The sequence below is a fragment of the Arachis hypogaea genome, chromosome 4 (assembly GCF_003086295.3).
Source record: "Arachis hypogaea cultivar Tifrunner chromosome 4, arahy.Tifrunner.gnm2.J5K5, whole genome shotgun sequence".
NCBI classification, from domain to species: Eukaryota; Viridiplantae; Streptophyta; class Magnoliopsida; order Fabales; family Fabaceae; genus Arachis; species Arachis hypogaea.
In genome coordinates, this window is record NC_092039.1 from 119,944,473 (window position 1) to 119,966,699 (window position 22,227).

Below are 22,227 nucleotides of genomic sequence, written 5' to 3' on the forward strand. Positions count from 1 at the left end.
GATTTGGACTTTGAAGTTCTGATTTCTACTTTTGCAAGATCTAGGATCTGCTAGGTGCTAGATTTTAAATGCTCTAAGTTAGGTGATATTACACACAGGACCGTTTGATTTCTAATGCTTACACTAACCCCTAGAGAGGTTATTGTCTTATGCTATAAATGCAAGGGTGCTGAGTATCATATAACTTAAATCCCAGGCAAATTAGTGTATACTTCTACAAGTTGAGTGCTATCATGTGTGATATCACCTAATTTCAAGAAAGGTTGGTGTAATTTACTCTAGTAGAAAGTTTGGAACAAGTTACTGTGGAAACTTTCTTGAATGGAGTTCCTTTCTTCCTGAACTAACATTGTAGACTTGTAAAGCAGATAGCTTCCTTTAGATTTTAACCTTTTAAGGCTGTGTTTATGGGTTAAAATTAATAATAGATGAAAACACCAATGAAATAATGTGAAAATAAGTAGTACAAAATTATCTAAGTCTTAATGTAAAAATACCAATGAAAGTAATCCAGAGTTACTTTGGCAAGCATAGATTTTGATTTCAAAACCCATTGAAAATGATATAAAAAATTCATCCATAGGTAATGCTAGGAGGCCAAAAGAAAAATAAATAAATCAGAATTTGTTTTATTTAGCATTCAATAATTGTTGCTAGAATTAATAAATGCTAAATAAAATAAATTTTGGTTTTTTTTTTTGGTAAAATATTGTTTTTGTCCTTAATGTTTGTAAAAAGTATTAAAAGTACCCCCAAGTTTTGAATTTGTATCAATTTTAAAAAGTATCAAAAGTACCCCCAAGTTTTGAATTTGTATCAATTTTATCCCTTAAGTTTTTGAACAGTAACAATTGTACTCCTCTGGTTTATATCAGCGATAAAATTGAAACAGATGTTAGGCTGCTATGCTGCTTTTGTTGACAGAGACAGACACTAATGTAATGTTCAGTATTATGTTTGGATACACATGGACAAGACTAAAATATTATATGAAATGACTATAATAACCATATGATTCCAAATTTTCTACATCAAGTACAAACTAATTTAATAAAAAATGAGAGTACGTAGGAGTACAGACGAAACTTAAAAAAACGTTTGAAGAGACAAAAAATTTTAATAAAAAATATATAATAGTATTTATATTAAAATAAAAATTATAAATATATTTATTTTATTTTTAAATTTATTATTAATATATAGGAATACATATGGTTAAGATTAATAAAAAAATAGATCGGAGTTTGATTAATAAAAAATTTTGTTTAGTTTAATATACCAAATTAATTTTAAATAAAAAACCAATTTTAAAAAAGAATTGGTTTTTACATGAAAAAAATTAGTTTTTCACATAAAAATTTATTTTTATTTAGAAAACCAATTTTTTTAATCTAAAGACTGATTTTTCTTTAAATTATATAAAATCAATTATAATTTATAAAGTATTTTTTAGCATTTTAAAAGATCAATTTTACTTTTAATAATATTTATTTTTCAAAAGTTTCAAGACTAATTATAGAAAAAATAAGAAGGGATAATAGTGGAATAATAAAAATATCTATGGATAAAAAGGAAAACAAAATTTATAAAAAAATCCGTGTCCACTCTTCTAAATCCCGTGTTCATCATTGTCCTTAGTAAAAGAGTGAATACAAAAATCTAAAAAACTGTCTCGGAGACAATATGTTCCGTGTCCATGTCTCTCTTTTTAAATACATTTTAAATATATACTGTCCATATCTTTGTGTTCTGTCTCTGAAAACAAATGCTACCTTAGTGACCTAGCAGTCTGACTTCTCTGACGTTCGTAATGGCTGACCGACGTCTTGTGCTTTTAAGACCAGCGTTTTGTTATGTTTTTGTATTTTGAATTGGGTTTATCCCTCTTAATTTGTTATTGGAAATATGCTAACTAGGCAGGACTATATTATGCCACCTTTGAAAAAGATTTGAAGCGAAAATGTTTCCCTTATATTGAGTTTGAATTTTTTGCATTAAGATCCAATTTGAGTAACCAACTTAATTAAGCTCTTTTTGATAAAATAATTTAAATAATAAATGACTCTGTTAAAAGTAACTTATAAATAAGTTATTTTGTGTTTGGATTTTTAACTCTAAAAGTGCTTATTTTATAGAAATGTGATAAAAAGTAAAAGTATTATGAGAGAAGTCATTTTTTTAACTTCTCTATAAACTCCTAAATAGTTTCTTAGAAAGTTGCAATTTGGTTTTAAAAATTGTATCCGACATTAAATCTACTACTTTTCATAAGTCAAAAGTTAAAAAAAATATTTCTAAAGTTTTCAAACGGGTCCTAAATGTTTATGTATTATGTAGTACAAAACACATAACACAGGAATAAAATGACATGTTCGAGCCTAATTTTTAAAGAGGCAATCAAGGGTACTTTTAAACATTAATAAAACTTTGAAACATTGCAAAGTCTTTGACTTGAGTACATAGATGAAACATAATTCAGTTTACTATTTTCACTACAATTACTTGACTAAAATCCCAAAGTGGCCCTTGAGATTGGGCGAGTTACCCATAATTGTCCTTGACTTTTAAAATTTTCTAATGGTATCCCTCACATTCAGCTTCGGGACCCATAGTTATCCTACGACCCTTTCCGGCGTACAGTCAGCAAACGGAATAATGATCTGTCACCTCCCATGCTATGCTGGAGCCAGTAACAGCTGGTTGACGTGACAAATCTTAATTTTTTACCCAACGTGGTCCTGATCCCATTAAAACCCTAAAAGGTAAGAATGATTATTATATGCAATATCTCTTCTTCCCTTCTCATTCGTCCCATATAATTTTGCTTGCATAGAATTTTGCTTGCTTCAATTAACAAACTATGCTTTGGTCCATCAGAAAGCTAACTAAACCCTAACTTCACTTCTGGCCAAAACTATAACAATTCAACTTGATTTTGCTGAACATGTTGACCTAAATTGGAAGCTCGAAGCTCAAATTGCATACTTGGAGCTAAAATTTGGGAGTTGGGGATATTAACAATGCAAATTGAAATCTAAAGTCCAAAAACAAAAACACTCTGTTATCCCTTGTAAAAAGTGAAGAAAACTCACCAAGAGAATTAATCTCAGAGTCATATCCATGAACCCTAACAACATCTTCGAATGCCACGGTTGCATCTCTCGGCACGCCATACCAGGTCTTCCCAGAACCCATGTGAAGGTAATTCAAGCTATGGATGTCATGGTCCTCAACATGCCAAGTGAACCAGCTGAACAACATAGTCTAATACACCATAGGAGAAGTAACACCATGTATCTCCTCCTTCATGAACCTCAACAACGAACCATTTGCCCTTAAAATCTCCCTCATATTCCATGCCGACTCCGCTAGCGCCGCCGCACACTCCTCCCTGCATTTCCAGCTGAACGCCGAGCCCGACATGTTGTTCGCATACTCCATTGAGAACGGCTTGTCAACGTTCGCCTTCCAGAACAGCGTCTCCACTTCGAGAGGCCCTAGGCCACCGGAACAACAATTATGGTGGACCACAATTATGGGACGAAGGAAAAGGAAAGAAGAGATACTGCATATAATAATCATTCTTACCTTCTAGGATTTTAATGGGACCAGGACTACATTGGATAAAAAATTAAGATTTGCCACGTCAACTAGCCGTTGCTGGCTCCAGCATGGCATGAGAGGTGCCAGATCATTACTCCGTTTGCTGACTGTGCGCCGGAAAGAGTCGCAGGATGACTATGGGTCCCGGAGCTGAATGTGAGGGATACCATTAGGGAATTTTAAAAGTTAAGGACAATTATGGGTAACTCACCCAATCTTAAGGACCACTTTGAGATTTTAGTCACAATTACTTACATTTCTCTGCTAAACTACGCCTGCCATCTTTCTCAATGTTAATATCTCAGTTTTATTAGTTCCAACCTTACCCCATGAATAACACACAAAAAAGACCATGCTCCATCCTAATATAGCAAGAGTTGTAGCAATCGATAATTTCCATTTGAGAAAGTATAGGGAGCCAATGGCCTAAACGTACAATGTGTACAATACAGATTTAGAAAGTATTAGAGATATGACCATTAGTGTTACATTGTCCTGTCAGGTTATGTTTTTGGCATGAGTGGGTTCATGACATGTAGGGGTGGCAACGGGGCGGATAGGGGCGGGTTTTTGCTCTACCTGACCCCGCCCCGCCGTACACCAACCCGCATAGAACCCGCCCCGCTTCTACCCGCGGGTAGTAAAACGCTGAACCCTAACCCGCCCCGCCCCTATAATTATTAAAATCTAATAAATAAAATTAAATTTCAAATTTATATAACTATCATCATATACATAACATAAATTAAAGTAAAAATTTAAATATGATACAATATTATTAATCATTTACTAATTATTTTACATATATTATACATATTATATATTAAAATAATATATATTATATATATAGCGGGGCGAGTAAGGGCGGGTATTACCTAAACCCGACCCCGCCCCACCCCTCCCAAGAACCCGCCCCGCACCCGCCCCGAACAGGTAGGAGTGGGGTGGATACCCGCGGGTTCGGGTGGTCCAAAATAAACTTAAGTTTTTAGGATGAGTGATTATTATCCCTGGTATCCAGATAGTTATTCTGGATAGTATGTGTGATGTTCATTTTATTCATAGACCAAAGATTTAGCCCATTATATACATTGTACGCTTAAGTCATTGGCTCCCTAGCATTACCCTTTGCATTTTACATAAAACAATTTGGCCTTCAAATTAGAAATCTTTATTTTCAGTCTAGCAACTCAGCATCTTGGATTGCTATTTCACCATTTGCCAAACAAAGAAAGTGCATCTTTTCCCAATCTGCAACATAAACGCCAAGAACTTGAAGAGTTCCATAAGCCTATATCAAAATATAAATTGAACATTTACATAATAGTATATATAACCCTAAAATCTGCATCCTGGATTTTCTACTGTCTTCGACTATCTTAGGACAAGAAATTCCCCACAATTCCACGTAAGTGTTTGTCGTCGCCTACTTTTTTGTGATAATGTTGAACTCTTACAAGCTATAGTTTGGGATTCGGTTTCTTGTTTTAGGAGAAGAAGAAAGATGCAAATGGGGTTATTACTTATTAGGGTTCATATTCGGACTTTTATATTTTGGTTTTTTATATGCTTTATTTAAAAAAAAATATAAAATAAAAATAATTTCTATTATCCTAATCAGCCATTACAGGCCACGTCATAAAAGTTAGACTGCTAGGCAACTAACGTTTGTTTTCAATTTTAACGTTCATAGGAGTCCGGAATAAAATTGTTACTATTCGAAAATTTGAGGAATAAAATTGATACAAATTAAAATTTGGAGGTACTTTGATATTTTTTACAAACATCAAAAACAAAAGCAATATTTTATCTTTTTTTTATTACTAAAAATTTTCGATATATATGTATGCGCGTGCACGGGTATGTGATATTGATAAGTTGACATAAGAGCGGATTTTTAGAAAATGTGGTTAAATTTTACATTAAATGCTAAAAATATTTCATATTAATGTTTGTCACCAAATCCTTTGTACCATTTATATTTTTTCCCTATTTTTCATAATGCAAATGGATTCTGTAAAAAAAAATGGAGGTTTGGGTGGCCAATCCAAAGTCCAAACACACCAAATAGCATAAGCTCATCCTCATAATTGAGCTAACACCATGTTGATGATAGCTATTATTCCGTAAGTAACTAGTGCAATACTAATTCAGTACTATTATGATTTAATCTAAGTTAAGTTATTGGGACTTAAATTTATAAAAATTTGTATGAAAAAAAATCATAATAAAACTATACCTAAAAACTACTTTATTAAGTAAGAAAGTTTGATAATCTAAAACCCTATAAAATTTGTTTATTTGATTCATTATGAATCAAAATAGAAGTACCTTTTATGCTAATTATTGCGAATGCAAGAACCTCCTTTCCTTTTGTTTATAGAACTCATGTAAAATTCGAAATAACTATTGTCAATTTCTATTTTTATCCAACTAAATTTTAGAAAAATTTCTCCCCATTCTTTATCTCTAAACTGCATTATGTCCATTGAATAATTTAATTATCTTGTTTTGTTTTATTCTTACCTCAAATATTCTCACACATCTGGTATCACATCACATTAAGAATGTGTTTAGATAATATTTCCAAGACAGACAGAGACATAAAATACAGACGAATATTCTTTGTTTCTACTTTTAATTAAGAAGTATTAAAATATTTCTTATCTCATAATCTAAAATTAATAATGAAATATATGATATCTATTTCTAAGCCTATTTTCATGTGTTTGTACATCATTGTTGTTTATATATGCCCAGAGCTTCAACTTGTAATATTTGTTTATTTCTTGTATTTTTATTTTCCATGTCTTCATCATAGTGGTGTATAAATACATTGTACTAACAATTAAGTTGGACAACTATTATTACTTAAGAAAAACAAAATTATTATGTGCGGATAAAAAATTAGTTATTAAATTAATTATTACATATTTATTTATAAATATATATTATTTTATTTATTTTTAATTATTTATTTTTAATATATATTTTATACGAATAATTAATTTGGTGATTGTTTTTATACGTACATATAGAATAATTGTATAAAAAATTAAAGAGGGAATCATGTATGTATATTATTTCTTTTTATTATTTTAGAGAATTTTTTTAGTGTGAAATTAGTCATTATTAACGACACTATATATAGAGTAGGAAACATTTCAAGTGCACCGGGGAATACCAGTGCACCAGATCAACGGTTAAAACAACTGGTGCACCGGTACTCCCGGTGCACTTGAAATGCTTCCTATAGAGTATTCATTCTCTTTCCTGCTACAATAATCAACATAAACGTTTAAATCAGGAGAAATTAAGCTCTGTCGTATTACCATGTGAAATTATTTCTTTATTTTTTAAGTTACCTAACCAGCTCCAATAATGAGAGCACAAATAAAATCAGTAGAGATTTGTCCGGAAAAGTTATGATTAGACATAAAGCAGCCTCAACATATTAGGTTAAAATTATTGAGGTTAATTTGTACGGTCCAAATATTACTTGAGGCAATCTATAAATTTTTTTCCTGGATCACTTAATTAGCTTGTATCCATAATTTTAAATATATAAGCATTGAAAAATCAAGAAAATAATTTTTGAATGAAAAAAAAATTATTGTATGAATATACTAAAAATCAACTATTAAATTATCATTTGTAGATATGTTAAATAATATAAAATATATATTAAAAATAAATTAAACAAGATATTTATTTATATATAAATATATTATAGTTAATTTTTTGTGTAAACATTTTTTTTATGAAGAAAAAGACACTTATGATTTTCAAAATTTCATAAAAGGTATTTCAAGATAAAACTTCAAAATTAATAAATTATTATCTTTAGAAAGTCATAAATGCTTATATTTCATTTAGGTAGCATTTGAACGAGAGACTCAGACGAGAGAGACAGATATTGAAATAAGTTTTAAGATTATGTTTGGTGTAAAGTGGAAGATAGAGATAAAAATAAGAATAAAATTTTAATTTAATTTGTATTAAAGTTGGAATTAATTAATTAAAATAAAAATATTTTAAATATAAAATATTATTAAAATTTCAGTCTCTATCTCTAAAAATTTTAGTCCTCTATATTTTTATTTTTTAGAGATATTAAAATACTAAAAATTAAATTTAAAATAAAAATTAAAATTTTAATATCAATCTCTAAACTAATAAATATAATATTAAATTTTATTAGTATCTCAATTTCGTTTCCGAACCTCAAAACAAATGCTAAACAAATTTTAGTGATTATTTTGTTGAAAGTAGAATAGTGCTTCAGCCAACAATCTTATTCACCTGGAAAAATCTTATCACTGGGCATTGACCATATCTTATCTTATTTTATTATTTCTAAAACACGTTATTTAAACATCTCAATGTTTCTTCTGCTTTTCACTACTAGAATACTTTCTGGAAATCAGTTCGTATTTGCTTTTAGAGTTTTAATATAAAAACAAAAGGAGGTATATCTTGTCTATTATTCTTAAGGTATGTTATTTAAACATCTCAATTTTCTTGCTTTTTATTCAAATTAAAATTTTCATTATTGTCACGAATGATTTTAATTTTATTCGCTTTTAATTAGTATTAGCCAAAAAGGATAAATATGGGAAGTTAATAAAAATCAGCTAATAATTAACTTCTACGTATACAAAATTTTTTTAATAATTAATTATTGGATGATTTTTTATTATGGATCTTACTAACACGGGTCTTAAATGCACATTTTAATTAAGAACACTAAATAAATATGTTATTAAAAACATTTAAAAAATATTTTAACTACTAATTGGGTATCCAAAAAATTTAGTCGCTGACAAAATTTTTTTTAAAAGATGTTATTAATACCACCCTTAAATGATTTGAAAATACGATAAAAAAATCAACAAATATCATATTTTTTGTAACCACAGCTTATCTAATTAAATTAAATTTTTATGGTAATATTTAAATAAATATTTAAAATATGCAAAAAAAATAGAACAAAATTTGATCTTTAAATTTTATTTTATTTTTTAAAATAATGTGATTATTTACAGTAAAAAAATTTTTTAAAAATTCATTTGACAAAAAATATCAAATTTTAAAAATAATTTTTTTATTTTTCTAACAATAATTACAAAAATTTGTATCAAAATTTGATCTCTACCGTCATTATTTAAAATATATATTTAATATCTAATTCTTTTTATCGTATTTTTTAATTTTTCAAGAGCTTATTTATTATTAGCATGATTTTGGTAGTTTCTTCCCTTTTTTTTATATTATTTCTAATTAAATACAACAAAAAAAATAAAAAATTCTATTATTATACTCTTGAAATATGCGATACAAGTTAACTAAATATTTTTATTATTTCTCAAACCTCCAATGGAAATTAGATTTCTCTATATAAGTTTCATTGGGCACATTAATTTCATCAACAACTGCAGAATGGAGAATTTATTCAAGAGTTGGATTTCTCGACATCTGGTATTTTATCACTCTCATATGATCATATCTTATATCATCATATACCTTTAATTATCATCATTAGCTAGCATATATCATCAGTTATCTTAATGAACAAATTATTGTATGTCCTTTAATTTGTATATATATTTTTTTATCCAGGGAATGGAAGAAGAAGAAGAAGAAAATGATGATACGATCATCATGAACAACTACTCAATGAATGAAGAGCAAGAGTTCCTAATGAAAATCTTTAATGGCCGACCAGATTTCTCATCACCAGAAAGTAGCGAACATTATTATTATTCTTCCCCCAATAATAATAACAATAATAGTTATAATAATAATGATCCTAATAATTGTGACACAAGCCCCAATAACAATAACAGTAGTGTATCATTTGAAGACACAAGAGTGCAAAAAAGTAAAAGCTCCAATTCTAGTTCTTCTACCTATCTATTATCATTTGAGCCTAATTCATTTAAAGGAAGAAGTAGAGGTGATGATGGGTTTGAATTATTTGAAGCAAGTATGAATAAAAATGATGAAGGTGGAACAACAAAAAAGCGCAAAGGAAAGACAGTAGATCACATAATAGCTGAGAGGAAAAGGAGGCAAGACCTAACAAGAAGCATCATCCAACTTTCAGCCACTATACCTGGCTTGAAGAAGGTTAGTGTTCTTCATTATTATTTCACTTTTTTTTTTCTCTTAATTAGTTTATTACTAATTTATTATTCTCAAGACATGTATGTCAACTATTAAGATTATTATTTACCGTATATTATATTTTTGTTAGGGCAATCAGAAAGTTACGCACAAAAAATCAGTTACAATAATATATTTATGTATATTTTTATATATTAATTTACATATTTTTTTAGTTAAATAATTATTACTAGAATAATCAAATTTAATGTTGTAGAATATTGAAATCTACAATAGACTAATAATCAAATTTTATTTATAATAATATAATAAAAGAATTTTATGAGATGTCAAAATAGCTAATACTTGATAATTAACAGCTAATTTTGATATACATGGAGTATAATTATATAGGACAATAATATATAATATATAATATATAATATATAATTATACTCATTCTTTCTCTAACTCGGAGTATTATATAGCATTTTTCTTGTTATACATTTTAAATTTGTTATTTAAAGTGTTCGATCATCTTAAAAATTACAAAATATATATATATTTTTATAATAATGATAACAGTGATAATGTGTTTTTATCTGTAGTCATATTGTTATTAAATTCTTTTTGTAATGGCGAGTACCTAATTATGAGATAAAATTTAATTTGATATTTGATAATAGGACTAATGTGGTTGAGGATTATAAAACTCAGAGACCAAATATAAATACGAAACAAAAGTTTGATGATATTCTTATTTAGAATATCTTCTCCCATCACACACTATGATCGATAATAATAAAAAGCGTTTAGTTATTATGTGACCCTAGTCTTTAAAGTACATGATATGTTTATTATTAATAAAAATTTTTAAATATTTTTATTTAATGAATATAAAATAAATATATTAAAAATTTAAATTTTTTATATTTTTAATAAAAAAAAATTTAATTTAAGAATTTAATGTTTATTTTTAAGATACAAGATACATAAACCTTAATACAAAATGTTGATAATTAATAAAGTTTGATTATGATTAGATGGACAAGGCTCACGTAATTCGTGAATCTCTAAGTTACATAAAAATTCTTCAAGATCGAGTGAAAGAGTTGGAGAACCAAATCAAAGATAGAAGAGTAGATTCAGCAATATTCATAGGAAGATCACAAGACTCATTATCAACAGATAAAAGCACAATCAGCTGTGAAATAACATCAGATAACAACAATGGTGGTGGTGGTTTCAATGAATCATCACTTGAGATTGAAGCAAAAGTCATGGAAAAAGAAGTTCTCATTAGAATCCAATGTGAGAAGCAAAAAAACAACATAATAATGCTCAAAATACATGCCTTTCTTGACAAGCTTCATCTCTCTATAGCAAGTAACAGTGTGATACCATTTGGGACTTCTACTCTCGTAATAATTACCATTGTTGCTGAGGTATGAAATTAAATAGCACAATTTTCTATCTTATTTATGTTACATAATATTGAAAAAAATTTAAACATTCCAAAAATACCGATATTCTAATAATTTTAATCGTTGGTTTCAATCGTAAAATTTATATATATTTATATAATTGGAATTAAATACTAAAATAAGTAGAATACTGCTATTATTAGAATACCTAAAATATTTTTTATAATATTATCTATATTTTATTTTGGAGAAGTGATTAGAGGTATCATATGTTTTTTTTTTTAAATAAATTGTTTACATTTTGATTTTTTTTATGTTGTAGAATAAAAAGGTTGAAAATAGATTTTTATTTTTAAAATATTTGACTATTTTCAAAATTTATCTAAACATAAAAATATATATAGAAATATGCGTGTATATATATTTACAATACCAACACTATTTATTGTCTATAACTAGCATAATTATTGCCCCCCAATTCCACTTTTTTCTCTCTCTTTCATTATTTTAATTTAATTTTCTTTTGTCCCTGTTATATTACGATGATTGGTTTATTCAGAGAATTTTATATTTAAATTTGTACCCTTTTTCAGGATTCTCTTTCATTACTACAAATGGTGTTTTTCTCATCAAAAGCTTAAATGCAAAATTAATTAATACATAAATTCCAAATTCTAAAAGTATTAGGTATGATGCAGATGGATAATGGTGGCAAATTCAGCATGACAATGAATGAACTAGTGAAAAGCCTCAGAGAAGATTTGATGGAGACAAACAATAATGCATGGTAGTGACCTGTGATAGTGCATTAAATTAAATAAAAAATTCAGTGGTGTTGTTTGTCATTAGAGAGAAAGAATACAAATTCAGTCGTGTTGTTTTGTTTATTTAAATGTAAGCTTGTATCTAGCTATCAATAAACTTTTTTTTTAATGTAAAGTAACATTCTAAAAGTCTTTTTATTTTAAAATAAGCATTATAAAAAGTTTTGGTGGGAGATCTGCTAATAACAATAATGCTTCTCTTAGTTTATTTTAATAATAATAATAATAATAATAATAATAATAATAATAATAATAATAATAATAATAATAATAATAATAATAAATTATTATTATTATTATTATTGGTTGAATAATAGTTTTTCATTCTTATAGGTTTTTAATTTAAACTAATCTGAAATTAATATATTATTTTATATTATATGTTAAGCGGATGTTAGTTTAATTTATGAGAGATTTAATTTGATAATTTTTTGTAAAATACAAAATTTTTACGAGAGATTTGAGTATATAATTACTATCTTATTCATTTTTTCTAATTCTCTGTCTTTTAATTCTTTTTATCTTTTTAAATTAATTGGTTCCAACCTTTTCAGTTTTAAAAAAAAATCATATTAATATACGAGGAACGATATCTAATTTGTTTCAATTGCTGAAAATATTAGATGAATATTTGTCTAAAGAAAAATTATGAAAATTTGTTTAAAGAGGATGCGATTATAGATATTAGTAATAAAAATTATATGAACGAAACTCATTCTGATGATCGGAACTAGCAACAGTTGACGTAAATGAAGGACAAAAAGCAAAAGAAAAATTAGAAGGTGAAGAATCTGGATCAATAAAAGGCGAAGAATCTAGATTACCATTCACACATGGCGCCGTTAATTCTGTTAATGATAATTCTATTCTGTAGAATATGTTTAATGGGACAAGCAGCTTTCACAAGACGCAAAATCATAATATTATCCCTGAATTAAAGGAAGAAAATTTGTATGGATCATAGATGGTTGTTAAGAGGCAACAACAAAAAAATAAGAAAAAATTAGGGGAGGTAAAACAGACCGAAAAGAAAGAAATTATTTCACTATATTTGAGGTTTTAAATGTCATAAATGATAAAGAAGAAAAATAATCTCAATCTAAAAAGAAATCGCAGTCCAAAATTAATATTCAGCAGGCCAACTGGCCATGACTTCAAGAGAAAAAAAAGAAAAAAATCTAAAAAAAGATTTTAATAAATTAAAAATAATAATGCAAATAACAATCAAATAGTGAAACAGAAAAATTTTGCTAATATTAAAATTTTCAAAAAAAAAGAAGTTAACACTACCTACCATTTTAGATCAAGAAAAAAAGTTCTAAGTCAAGATCTCAAAAAAAAAATGTCGTGTTAGCTGCTAATCAAAGAATCAATGAGTATCAGAGAAAAAATGTATAGTATATTCTATAATAATAATAATAATAATAATAATAATAATAATAATAAGTGGTGTAATAGTTTCTTAGTTTTATAGTTTTTCAATTTGAACTAATCTGAACCTAATATATCGTTTTACATGCCAAGCGAATGTTAGTTTAATTTATGAGAGATTTAATTCAATAATCTTTTGCAGAATATAAAATTCTTATTAGAGATTTAAGGATATAATTATTATCTCATTCATATTTTCTATTTTTCTGTCTTCAATTATCTTTATCTTTTTAAATTAATTGGTTCCAACTTTCTTAGTCTTGAAAAAAGAATTCATGTTAGTATATGACGGGTTATATCTAATTTGTTTCAATTGCTGAAAATATAGTTATAATAAAGTGAATGTCTGCCCAAAGAAAAATCATGAAAATTTATTTAAAGAGAATGCCATTATAGGTGTTGATAATTAGAATCCTATGAATGGAGCTCATTCACACATGGTGCCATTAATTCTATTAATGATAATTCTATTCTATAGAATATACTTAATGCGACCAGCAGCTTTCACAAGATGCAAAATCGGAATAATATTCCTAAATCAAAGGAAGAAAATCAAGGGAGGTAAAACAGATCGAAAAAAAAATTATTCCATCATATTTAAAGTTTTAAATGTCATAAATGATGAGGAAGAAAAATAGTCTCAGCCTAAAGAGGAATCGCAGTCTAAAGTTAATATTCAACAGGTCAAGACTTCAAGAGAAAAAAAAAGAAAATCTAAAAAAATATTCTAACAAATTAAAAATAATAATACAAATAACAATTAAAAAGTGAAAGAGAAAAATTTTACTAACATTAAAATTTTTAAAGAAAAAGAAGTTGACATTACCAAAGCATAATTACCATTTCAGATCAAAGAAGGAAGTTTTAAGTCAAAATTTTAAGAAGAAAATGTCATGTTAACTGCTAATAAAAAAATCAATGAGTATCAGAAAAAAAATGTGAAGAATACAAAGAATATTTGAGTTAATTTAGCAGATTAAACTAAGAAATATACAAAAATAATTAGCATAATAGAATGTACATTCTAACGGATGGCAGTTTAGATAACCAAACTAAACTCATCATTGCTAAAACGATGAGAAGGGGTCCTATAACTCATTATATGAGGTCTCTAAAAGACAAACTTCCAGAATCAGAGAAAAACAACTAAGACGAGTGCACGAAAGACGAGAACAGCTCTACCCATAAAGAAGAACCCTCAAGTAGAAAAGAGATGCAAATAGATTTGTTTACCAATATTATGGAAGCTTGACTACTTCGATTATAGATAGAGAATTTTTAGTCTTAGGATTCTCTTTATTTTATCTTTTCTGTTATGAATATTTTCATTTGAAATTGTAAAGGGCCTCGTCAAAAGTCTTTCACACTATTATTAAAGATCTCAGAGTTAAATATAACTTTAAGTTTTGTATCTTATTTAAAACTCACATTTTAGGGATTAAAGTGGAGAATATTATTAGAAAATTAGGCTTTGACTCTTGAAGTATTAGTGAGGCGAAAGATTTTTTCGGAGGAATTTGATGTCTATGGATAAAAGATTCATGGAATATCAGAATCCTTATTATGTATAAATAGTTTATTCATATGGCAATACAGTGAAAAAGTCAAATTCCTTAAAATTTTAAAGCGATTTATGGCATTCCCCAAGTGGAAAATAAAAATTTATTATGGAACAACATTGAAGAGATTTATCTCAACATCAATTGTTCTTGGTGCTTGAGAGGAGATTTTAACTCTATCCTTTCTCTTAATAATTCGAAAAATTCTCATAATCTCTCTCAAGATACTCATAAGTTTGTTAATTATTTAAATTGCTATGAATTAAAAGATTTAAAATTTTCAAGTCCTCCTTTTACCTAACAATGCTATGAAAAAATAGTGAAAAGAGACTTGATTATTTTTTAAGTAATTTTGAGTTTACAAATAGATTCTTAGATATTGGAATTAGACATCTTCCTAAATTAAAATTTGATCATCTTATTTTGCTAGATTTTAGAGCTACTATTAGCAACTAAGTGGAGACCTTTTAGTTTTTTAGCCCCTTGGTTCCTTCACAAAAAATTTAACAACCTGATGAAAAATAATTGGGATAAAAACAATAATTTCTTATAGAACATTATCAACTTTATTAATAATATTAACATGTGAAATAAAGAGGTCATCAGGAATATCTTTAAAAAAAAGAAGCAGATCCTAAAAAGATTAGAAGGGATCAATACAGAGGTATCTTTAAGCCAAAATTTTTTTCTTGAAGACCTCCAAAAAGAGCTTTGGAAAGAACATGAGTTTATTGCTATCCAAAAATGCATTGGCAGCAGATGTCCCAATGCAATATCATCAACTTCGCGAATAAGAATACGAAATATTTTCATAAAAAAATCAATAAAAAAACACAAAAGAAACAGAGTCATGAAAATCAAGTCTGAAAATGGGGTTTGGTTGAATGATATAGATATGCTTAAAGATTGGAGAGTCTGTTTCTTTAAAAATCTCTATACTAATGACGTTATTATATCTATTTTTTGTTTAAGAAATATTTTCTAGATTAAAGGAGAATGACTATATTAAAATTGGCAAAAAAGTGCGTGTTTATGACTAAATTGAAAACAAGAGTCTTTAATATGGGAAGTTAGAAAGCTCCTACGAATGATAGGTTGTCGGCTAAATTTTACCAACAATCTTGGTGTTTCAGGACCCGAATAACGTTGATACAGTTAACCAAACTCTTATTTCTATAACTCTGAAAATAGACTCTCCTAAAAATTTTAGTCATTTTAGGTTTATTAGTCTTTGTAATATTTGTTACAAAATCATTACTAAGATTATTGTTGGTCATTTAAAATATTTTATGTCTAGTACATATTCAACACTCAATCTAATTTTGTGACTAATAGGATAAGTGCAAATAACATTTTTGTAGCACAAAAAGTTATTAACTCTGTGAGGAATAAGAAGGTTAAAAAATATTTTATGACTATCAAAATTGACCTAAAAAAAACATATGACAAAGTTTATTGAAAGTGACTCAATTTTTTTTGTCTTCCTTCTCTTTAATACAAAATGCCAAAAATTTAATTAGAATCATATCTGATGATGAACTATGGTAACTAGAGAAATTGTTTTCAATTCAATATGCAATTTTCTTCTCTTAATTTAGATAATTTAATATAAGAATAATTTTACTATGAAAAGTTGTATATAAAAGTTGCATATGAGAGTATAATAATAATAACAATAATAATAATAAACGATTGAATACTAGTTTCTCATTTTTATAATTTTTCAATTTAAACTCATCTGAAGCTAATATATCACTTTACACGTCAAGTAGATGTTAGTTTAATTTATGAGAGATTTATTCAATAATCTTTTGTAGAATACAAAATTTTTACCAGAGATTTGAGTATATAATTACTATCATATTCATCTTCTCTAATTTTCTGTCTTCAATTCTCTTTATGTTTTTTAAACCAATTGGTTCCAACCTTTTCAGTCTCGAAAAAAGAATCCATGTTAGTATACAAGAGACTACATCTAATTTATTTCAATTACTAAAAATATAGTCAAAATAAGGTGAATGTTTGTCCAAAAAAAAAAAATAAAAATTTATCTAAAAAAAGTACGATTATAGGTGTTGGTAATAAAAATTTTATGAACAAAACTCATTCTGATTATTGGAGCCAGCAACAGCTAAAGTAAATAAAGGACAAAAGAAAAAGAAAAAATAGAAGGCGAAAAATCTGGATCAATAGAAGGCGAAGAATTTGGATCAGCATTCACACATGGTGTCGTTAATTCTACTAATGATAATTCTATTCCATAGAATATGTACATCACGCAAAATCAGAATAATATCCCATGAATCAAATGAAGAAAATCTGTATGGACCATGGATAGTTATTAAGAGGCAACAATGAAAAAATAAGCAAAATCAGGGAAGATAAAACAGACGGAAAAAAAATTAGTCCATCATATTTGAGGTCTTAAATGTCATAAATGATAAAAAAATAGTATCAGCCTAAAGAATAATCGCAATCCAAAATTAATATTTAACAGGCCAAGACTTCAAGAACAAAAAAAAAAGAGAAAATCTAAGGAGAGATTCTAACAAATTAAACATAGTAATGCAAATAACAATCAAATAGTGAAACAGAAAAATTTTGTTAGCACTAAAATTTTCAAAGAAACAAAGGTAGATACTACCAAAATAGAGTCACCATTTCAGATAAAAAAGGAAGTTCTAAGTCAAAATTTTAAGAAAAAAAATGTCGTGCTAGCTGCTAATCAAAGAACCAAGGAGAATTTGGGAAAAGAATGTAAAGAATACAAAGAATATTGGAGTTAGTTTAGCAGATTAAACTATAAAATATACAAAAATAACCAGCGTGATGGAATGTACATTTCAATGGATGGTAGTTTAGACAACTAAACTAAACTCATCATTGCTAAAATGATGGGAGGAGTTCTATAGCTCATAATATGAGATCTTTAAAAGACAAACTTCTAGAACTAGAGAAAAACAACCAAGACAAGTGCACAAAGGACAAGAGCTACTCTACCCATAAAAAAAACTCTCTAAGTAAGGAAGAGATGCAGATAAATTTGTCTACCAATACTATAAAAATTTGACTACTTCAATTATGGATAGAGAATTTTTATTCTCAAGATTCTCTTTATTTTGTCTTTGTTATTATGAATATTTTTATTTTGAATGGTAGAGGAACCTTGTCAAAAGTCTTCCACATCATTATTAAAGATCTCAGAGTTAAATATAACTTTAAATTTTATATCTTACTTGAAACTCACATTTCAGGGATTAAAGAGGAGAATATTATTAAGAAATTAGGCATTGACTCTTGGAGCATTATTGAGGCGGAAGTTTTTTCGGTAAAATTTGGTGTCTATGGATGAAAGATTCATGAAATATCAGGACCCTCGTTAGCATAAATAGTTTATTCACATGGCAATCCAATGAAAAGTTTTTTATTTCATAATTAACAATAATGCTTGATTATTTCTTTAAAAATAAATTACATTATGATTTTAGGTTATTTCACAACACATAATTAATGTTCATAATACTAAATTACTCTAAACTTTCTATTTTCTATGGTTAGTACTTAATCCCAAATTAAAAATATTATGTTAAATTGTTGAATAGTCCAAGTATAATTGAGGTAGTTAATTTAGTTTACTTGTTTATTAATGTATTTGATCGGAAGCATGAATGATAAATAAGACAAGAAAATAATTAAAAAAATATTAGTAATTACTTAAAATAAATAAAAAATAAGTTATAGGGTATTATTCTATTTAAATTATTAATAATTAGAAGAATAGAAAGTTAGTAATTATTTTAAATAGACATTAAATTTACTTTTATAGTACTAATTTATTTGAATTGTTAATAAAATTTTATAATTTTTAGATTTATATCTATTTAATTTATGTATTTTATTTTATTTTACTTTAACAGAAAATTAAAATGTGTCTTTTTAATTATTTTTTTAGAAAGTATAGTAAAATGAGTTATATCAATTATAATTAATTATCTATAATTAAAATAATTGATTGTGTTAATTTATAAGATGAATGACACATAATAAATGGTGTGAAATTAATTATAATAAATTAATAATTAATAAATAAAAAAACTAAAAAATTTTTTATTATCTTTTAATAGTTATATATTTTTATTCGTTCACTTTTTTTTTTTTATCTAGTGATGACAACACCACTCGAATTCGCAGGTATTCACTCCTCCCCTACCCGCTCCGGACAGGTTTTTAGCAGGACGGGTTCTTGGACGGGACTGGGTGGGGCCGAGTTTAGGTACTACCCACTCCAGTATATATATAATATATAATTTTAATATATAATATGTGTAATATATGTAAAATAATTAGTAAAATGATTGATAATATTGTATCATATTTAAAAATTTATTTTAATTTATGTTATGTATGTGATGATAGTTATATAAATTTTGAAATTTTATTTTATTTATTAGATTTTAATAATTTTAGGGGCGGGGCGGGTTAAGATTCAACCATTTACTATCCGCGGATAGGAGCAGAGCGGGTTTTATACGGATTATTGTAAGACGGGGCAGGGTCGGGTAGAGTAAAAATCTGCCCCTACTACCTGCCCCATTGCCACCCCTATTTTAATTGTATTAACTAATTAAGTATTTTTTTAATGGATTTTGCTTAAAACATAGACTAGAAACATTATAAAAAATACATTTTATAAAAATTATTTAAAAATACATATTTTTAAAATGTGTCCATAAATATTAATTATAACTAAATAATTATATTTGATTTGATTTTATTAGAATAAATAATATTTTATCATTTAATATTTTATTTGATTCATTAAATTACATCAATCATAACTAATCAAATATTTGATTTAATTAGAATAGATAATAAATTATTTAAAATTTTGTTTGATTCATTAAATTACATTAATATTAAATGATTTAATAAATAATTATAAGGCCATAATGAATTCATTTAATTTAATTTATTATCTTATTATTTTACATATATATATATATATATATATATATATATATATAATAAAATGAGTATTAATTAATTGATACTTAAATAAATTATTTAAATTGGTTACATATATTTTTCAATCGCTCTCTTATTAGTACGGTCCAATAAATAAAACGGGTATTAATCATTGTAGTGAATAGATATTTATTATTTTTAAATGAATTCATTTAAAAATATTGAAAGATTCCAATTCTATATGCTACGATTTTATTTTGTTAGTAATATATATATACTTTTATATTATATATTCTATGATTTCTATATTCTAAGATAATATTTTCAAATTTTCTTTAGTTTAATTTATTATTTTTAGTCATCAGAATTTATTGTATTTAGTCATTATTTTTAGGTTTAATTACTCTGCAGGTCCCTATTGTTTCACCGAATTTTCAATTAGGTCCCTATACTTTTTTCTTTTCAATTGAGTCCCTATACCTTATTTTTTTTCAATTAAGTCCCTGTCGTTAGTGTACCGTTTGATATAACAGAATATTCTTCATAAAAAAGAAATATTCTTGGCAATTAGCTGTAGAGGCTTGGTGAAGTAATATGAATTTTTCTCGAATACCCAAATAACCCCTCGCATTTCATTCCTAAGAAAAAAAGAAACCCTAAGTTTCTCTTGTTTTCTCCATCTTCTGCCTCCGTCGACGGCGTGTGTGTCTGCCATCGACTGCAACAGACGGTTGCCAGTGTCCCCTTCGTCGCCTTCTCTCTGCGCTGGGCCCTTGTGCGTTGTTGTTGTCAGAGGTCTTCTCCACGGTTTGTCCGGCCAAGGCGTCTTCGTTCCGTCGCGGTGAAGGCCCTTTCCTGGAGTCACTGTGCCGCACGTTGTCGAGCCTCCGACTATGCCTCTGCTCCATCTCCCTGCAGTCAAAGTTTCTGCAAGTAAGTGACAAAGAAAAAACCCTAATTTTTTCAGTATTAAAAGTTGATATTTATGTTATTTTTTTCAAAAAAAAATATGGCATTGTTTGACTGTTGTTGCTGTGATGGTGGTGCTTTAAATGGATTCTACTTCTATTTTTATTAAATGGATTTTGCTTTCAATGGGAGATTTGTGAAAGTGTAATGTATGATGATGGTTTCAACTTATGAAAGTCTGAACCTTTTTTTCAAATTATGTGATTGAATGGAGATACTATGGCATTGGATGATAAATTTTGTTTATTCTTAAATGTTGATTGTTGTGGCTGTGCTGATGTTGCTTTAAATGGATTATGTTTCTGTTTTTGATACTTGTAGGGATGGGGGACTCGAATTTTACCATAGACATACACCATGGTGGTAGGTTTCAAGATTTAGGGAACGGGCTAGAATATTTAGGGAGAAAGGTGTTGGAAGATATGCATTATGAACTTGATGAATGGAGTTTGCAAGAAATAGTTAGTGAGTTGCAAAAGTTAGGGTATAAAGGAAATGCCAGAATTTGGTACTGTGAACCAGGCTGTCAATTGAGCTTGGGTCTCAGATAGTTGATGAGTGATGGAGATGCCATGAGAATGGGTAGGTTATTAGTATCGCAAACTGTTAAGCATTGCTCGGTGTATGTTGTTTGATGGTTGTAGGGAAGGTAACGGTGTTGAGATATGTTCGAATGATAAGGATTATGTGCCAACTGAAGCTGAGTACAATGAGAGTGGTTTCATAGAAGTAGAGGTTGAATGTGAATCAGAAGCGTCTAGTGAGGACGATAGATTTGATGACAGTGCAGACGATGGAGACCACAAAGATCATTTTGGGTTTGACGTTGAAAATGGAAACGATGGTGGAGTTGGAAATGTTTTTGGAGGATTTGATGGCCCTTTAAATGAACATGACAATGCTCAAACTGGTGGTGTTGATGCTGCTGTGAATGACGCCGCTGTTAGGGATGATGTTGAGGTTTGAGAGATTTCTGAGGGTTATGAAACTGAAGATATTGATAGCTATGAGGGAGATTCGGATGATATGATTAAGAAGAGAAGATATCCTAAATACAATGAGGCTGAGATGAGTAGGGAATATGTGTTTAAGGTGGGATTGGAGTTCAAGTCACTTGGTCAGTTTAAGGATGCTATTAGGGAGCATGCTCTGTTGAATGGAAGGGATATTAGGTATATCAGGAATAATAAGGTTAGATGTAGAGTGGGATGTAGAGAAAAGAAAGAGAAGTGTAGGTGGATGGCGTTTGCATCCAAAGTTGGTGGTTCCGATTGCTTTCGGCTGAAGACCCTTAACGGAAAGCACACTTGTGGATGAGATTACAACGGTAGGGTTGCATCAAGTAGT

General features: G+C 27.8%; 1 protein-coding gene across 1 annotated transcript; it reads left to right on the plus strand.

Moving 5' to 3' along the window:
• Positions 1-8,943: 8,943 nt before the first annotated feature.
• Positions 8,944-12,145, plus strand: LOC112797614 (uncharacterized). Its single transcript, XM_025840645.3, has 4 exons — positions 8,944-9,081; positions 9,223-9,732; positions 10,752-11,153; positions 11,831-12,145. Exons 1-4 carry the CDS (start codon positions 8,980-8,982, stop codon positions 11,921-11,923), a joined length of 1,107 nt encoding a protein of 368 aa, XP_025696430.2. The 5' UTR covers positions 8,944-8,979; the 3' UTR covers positions 11,924-12,145.
• The last annotated feature ends 10,082 nt before the right edge of the window (positions 12,146-22,227 follow it).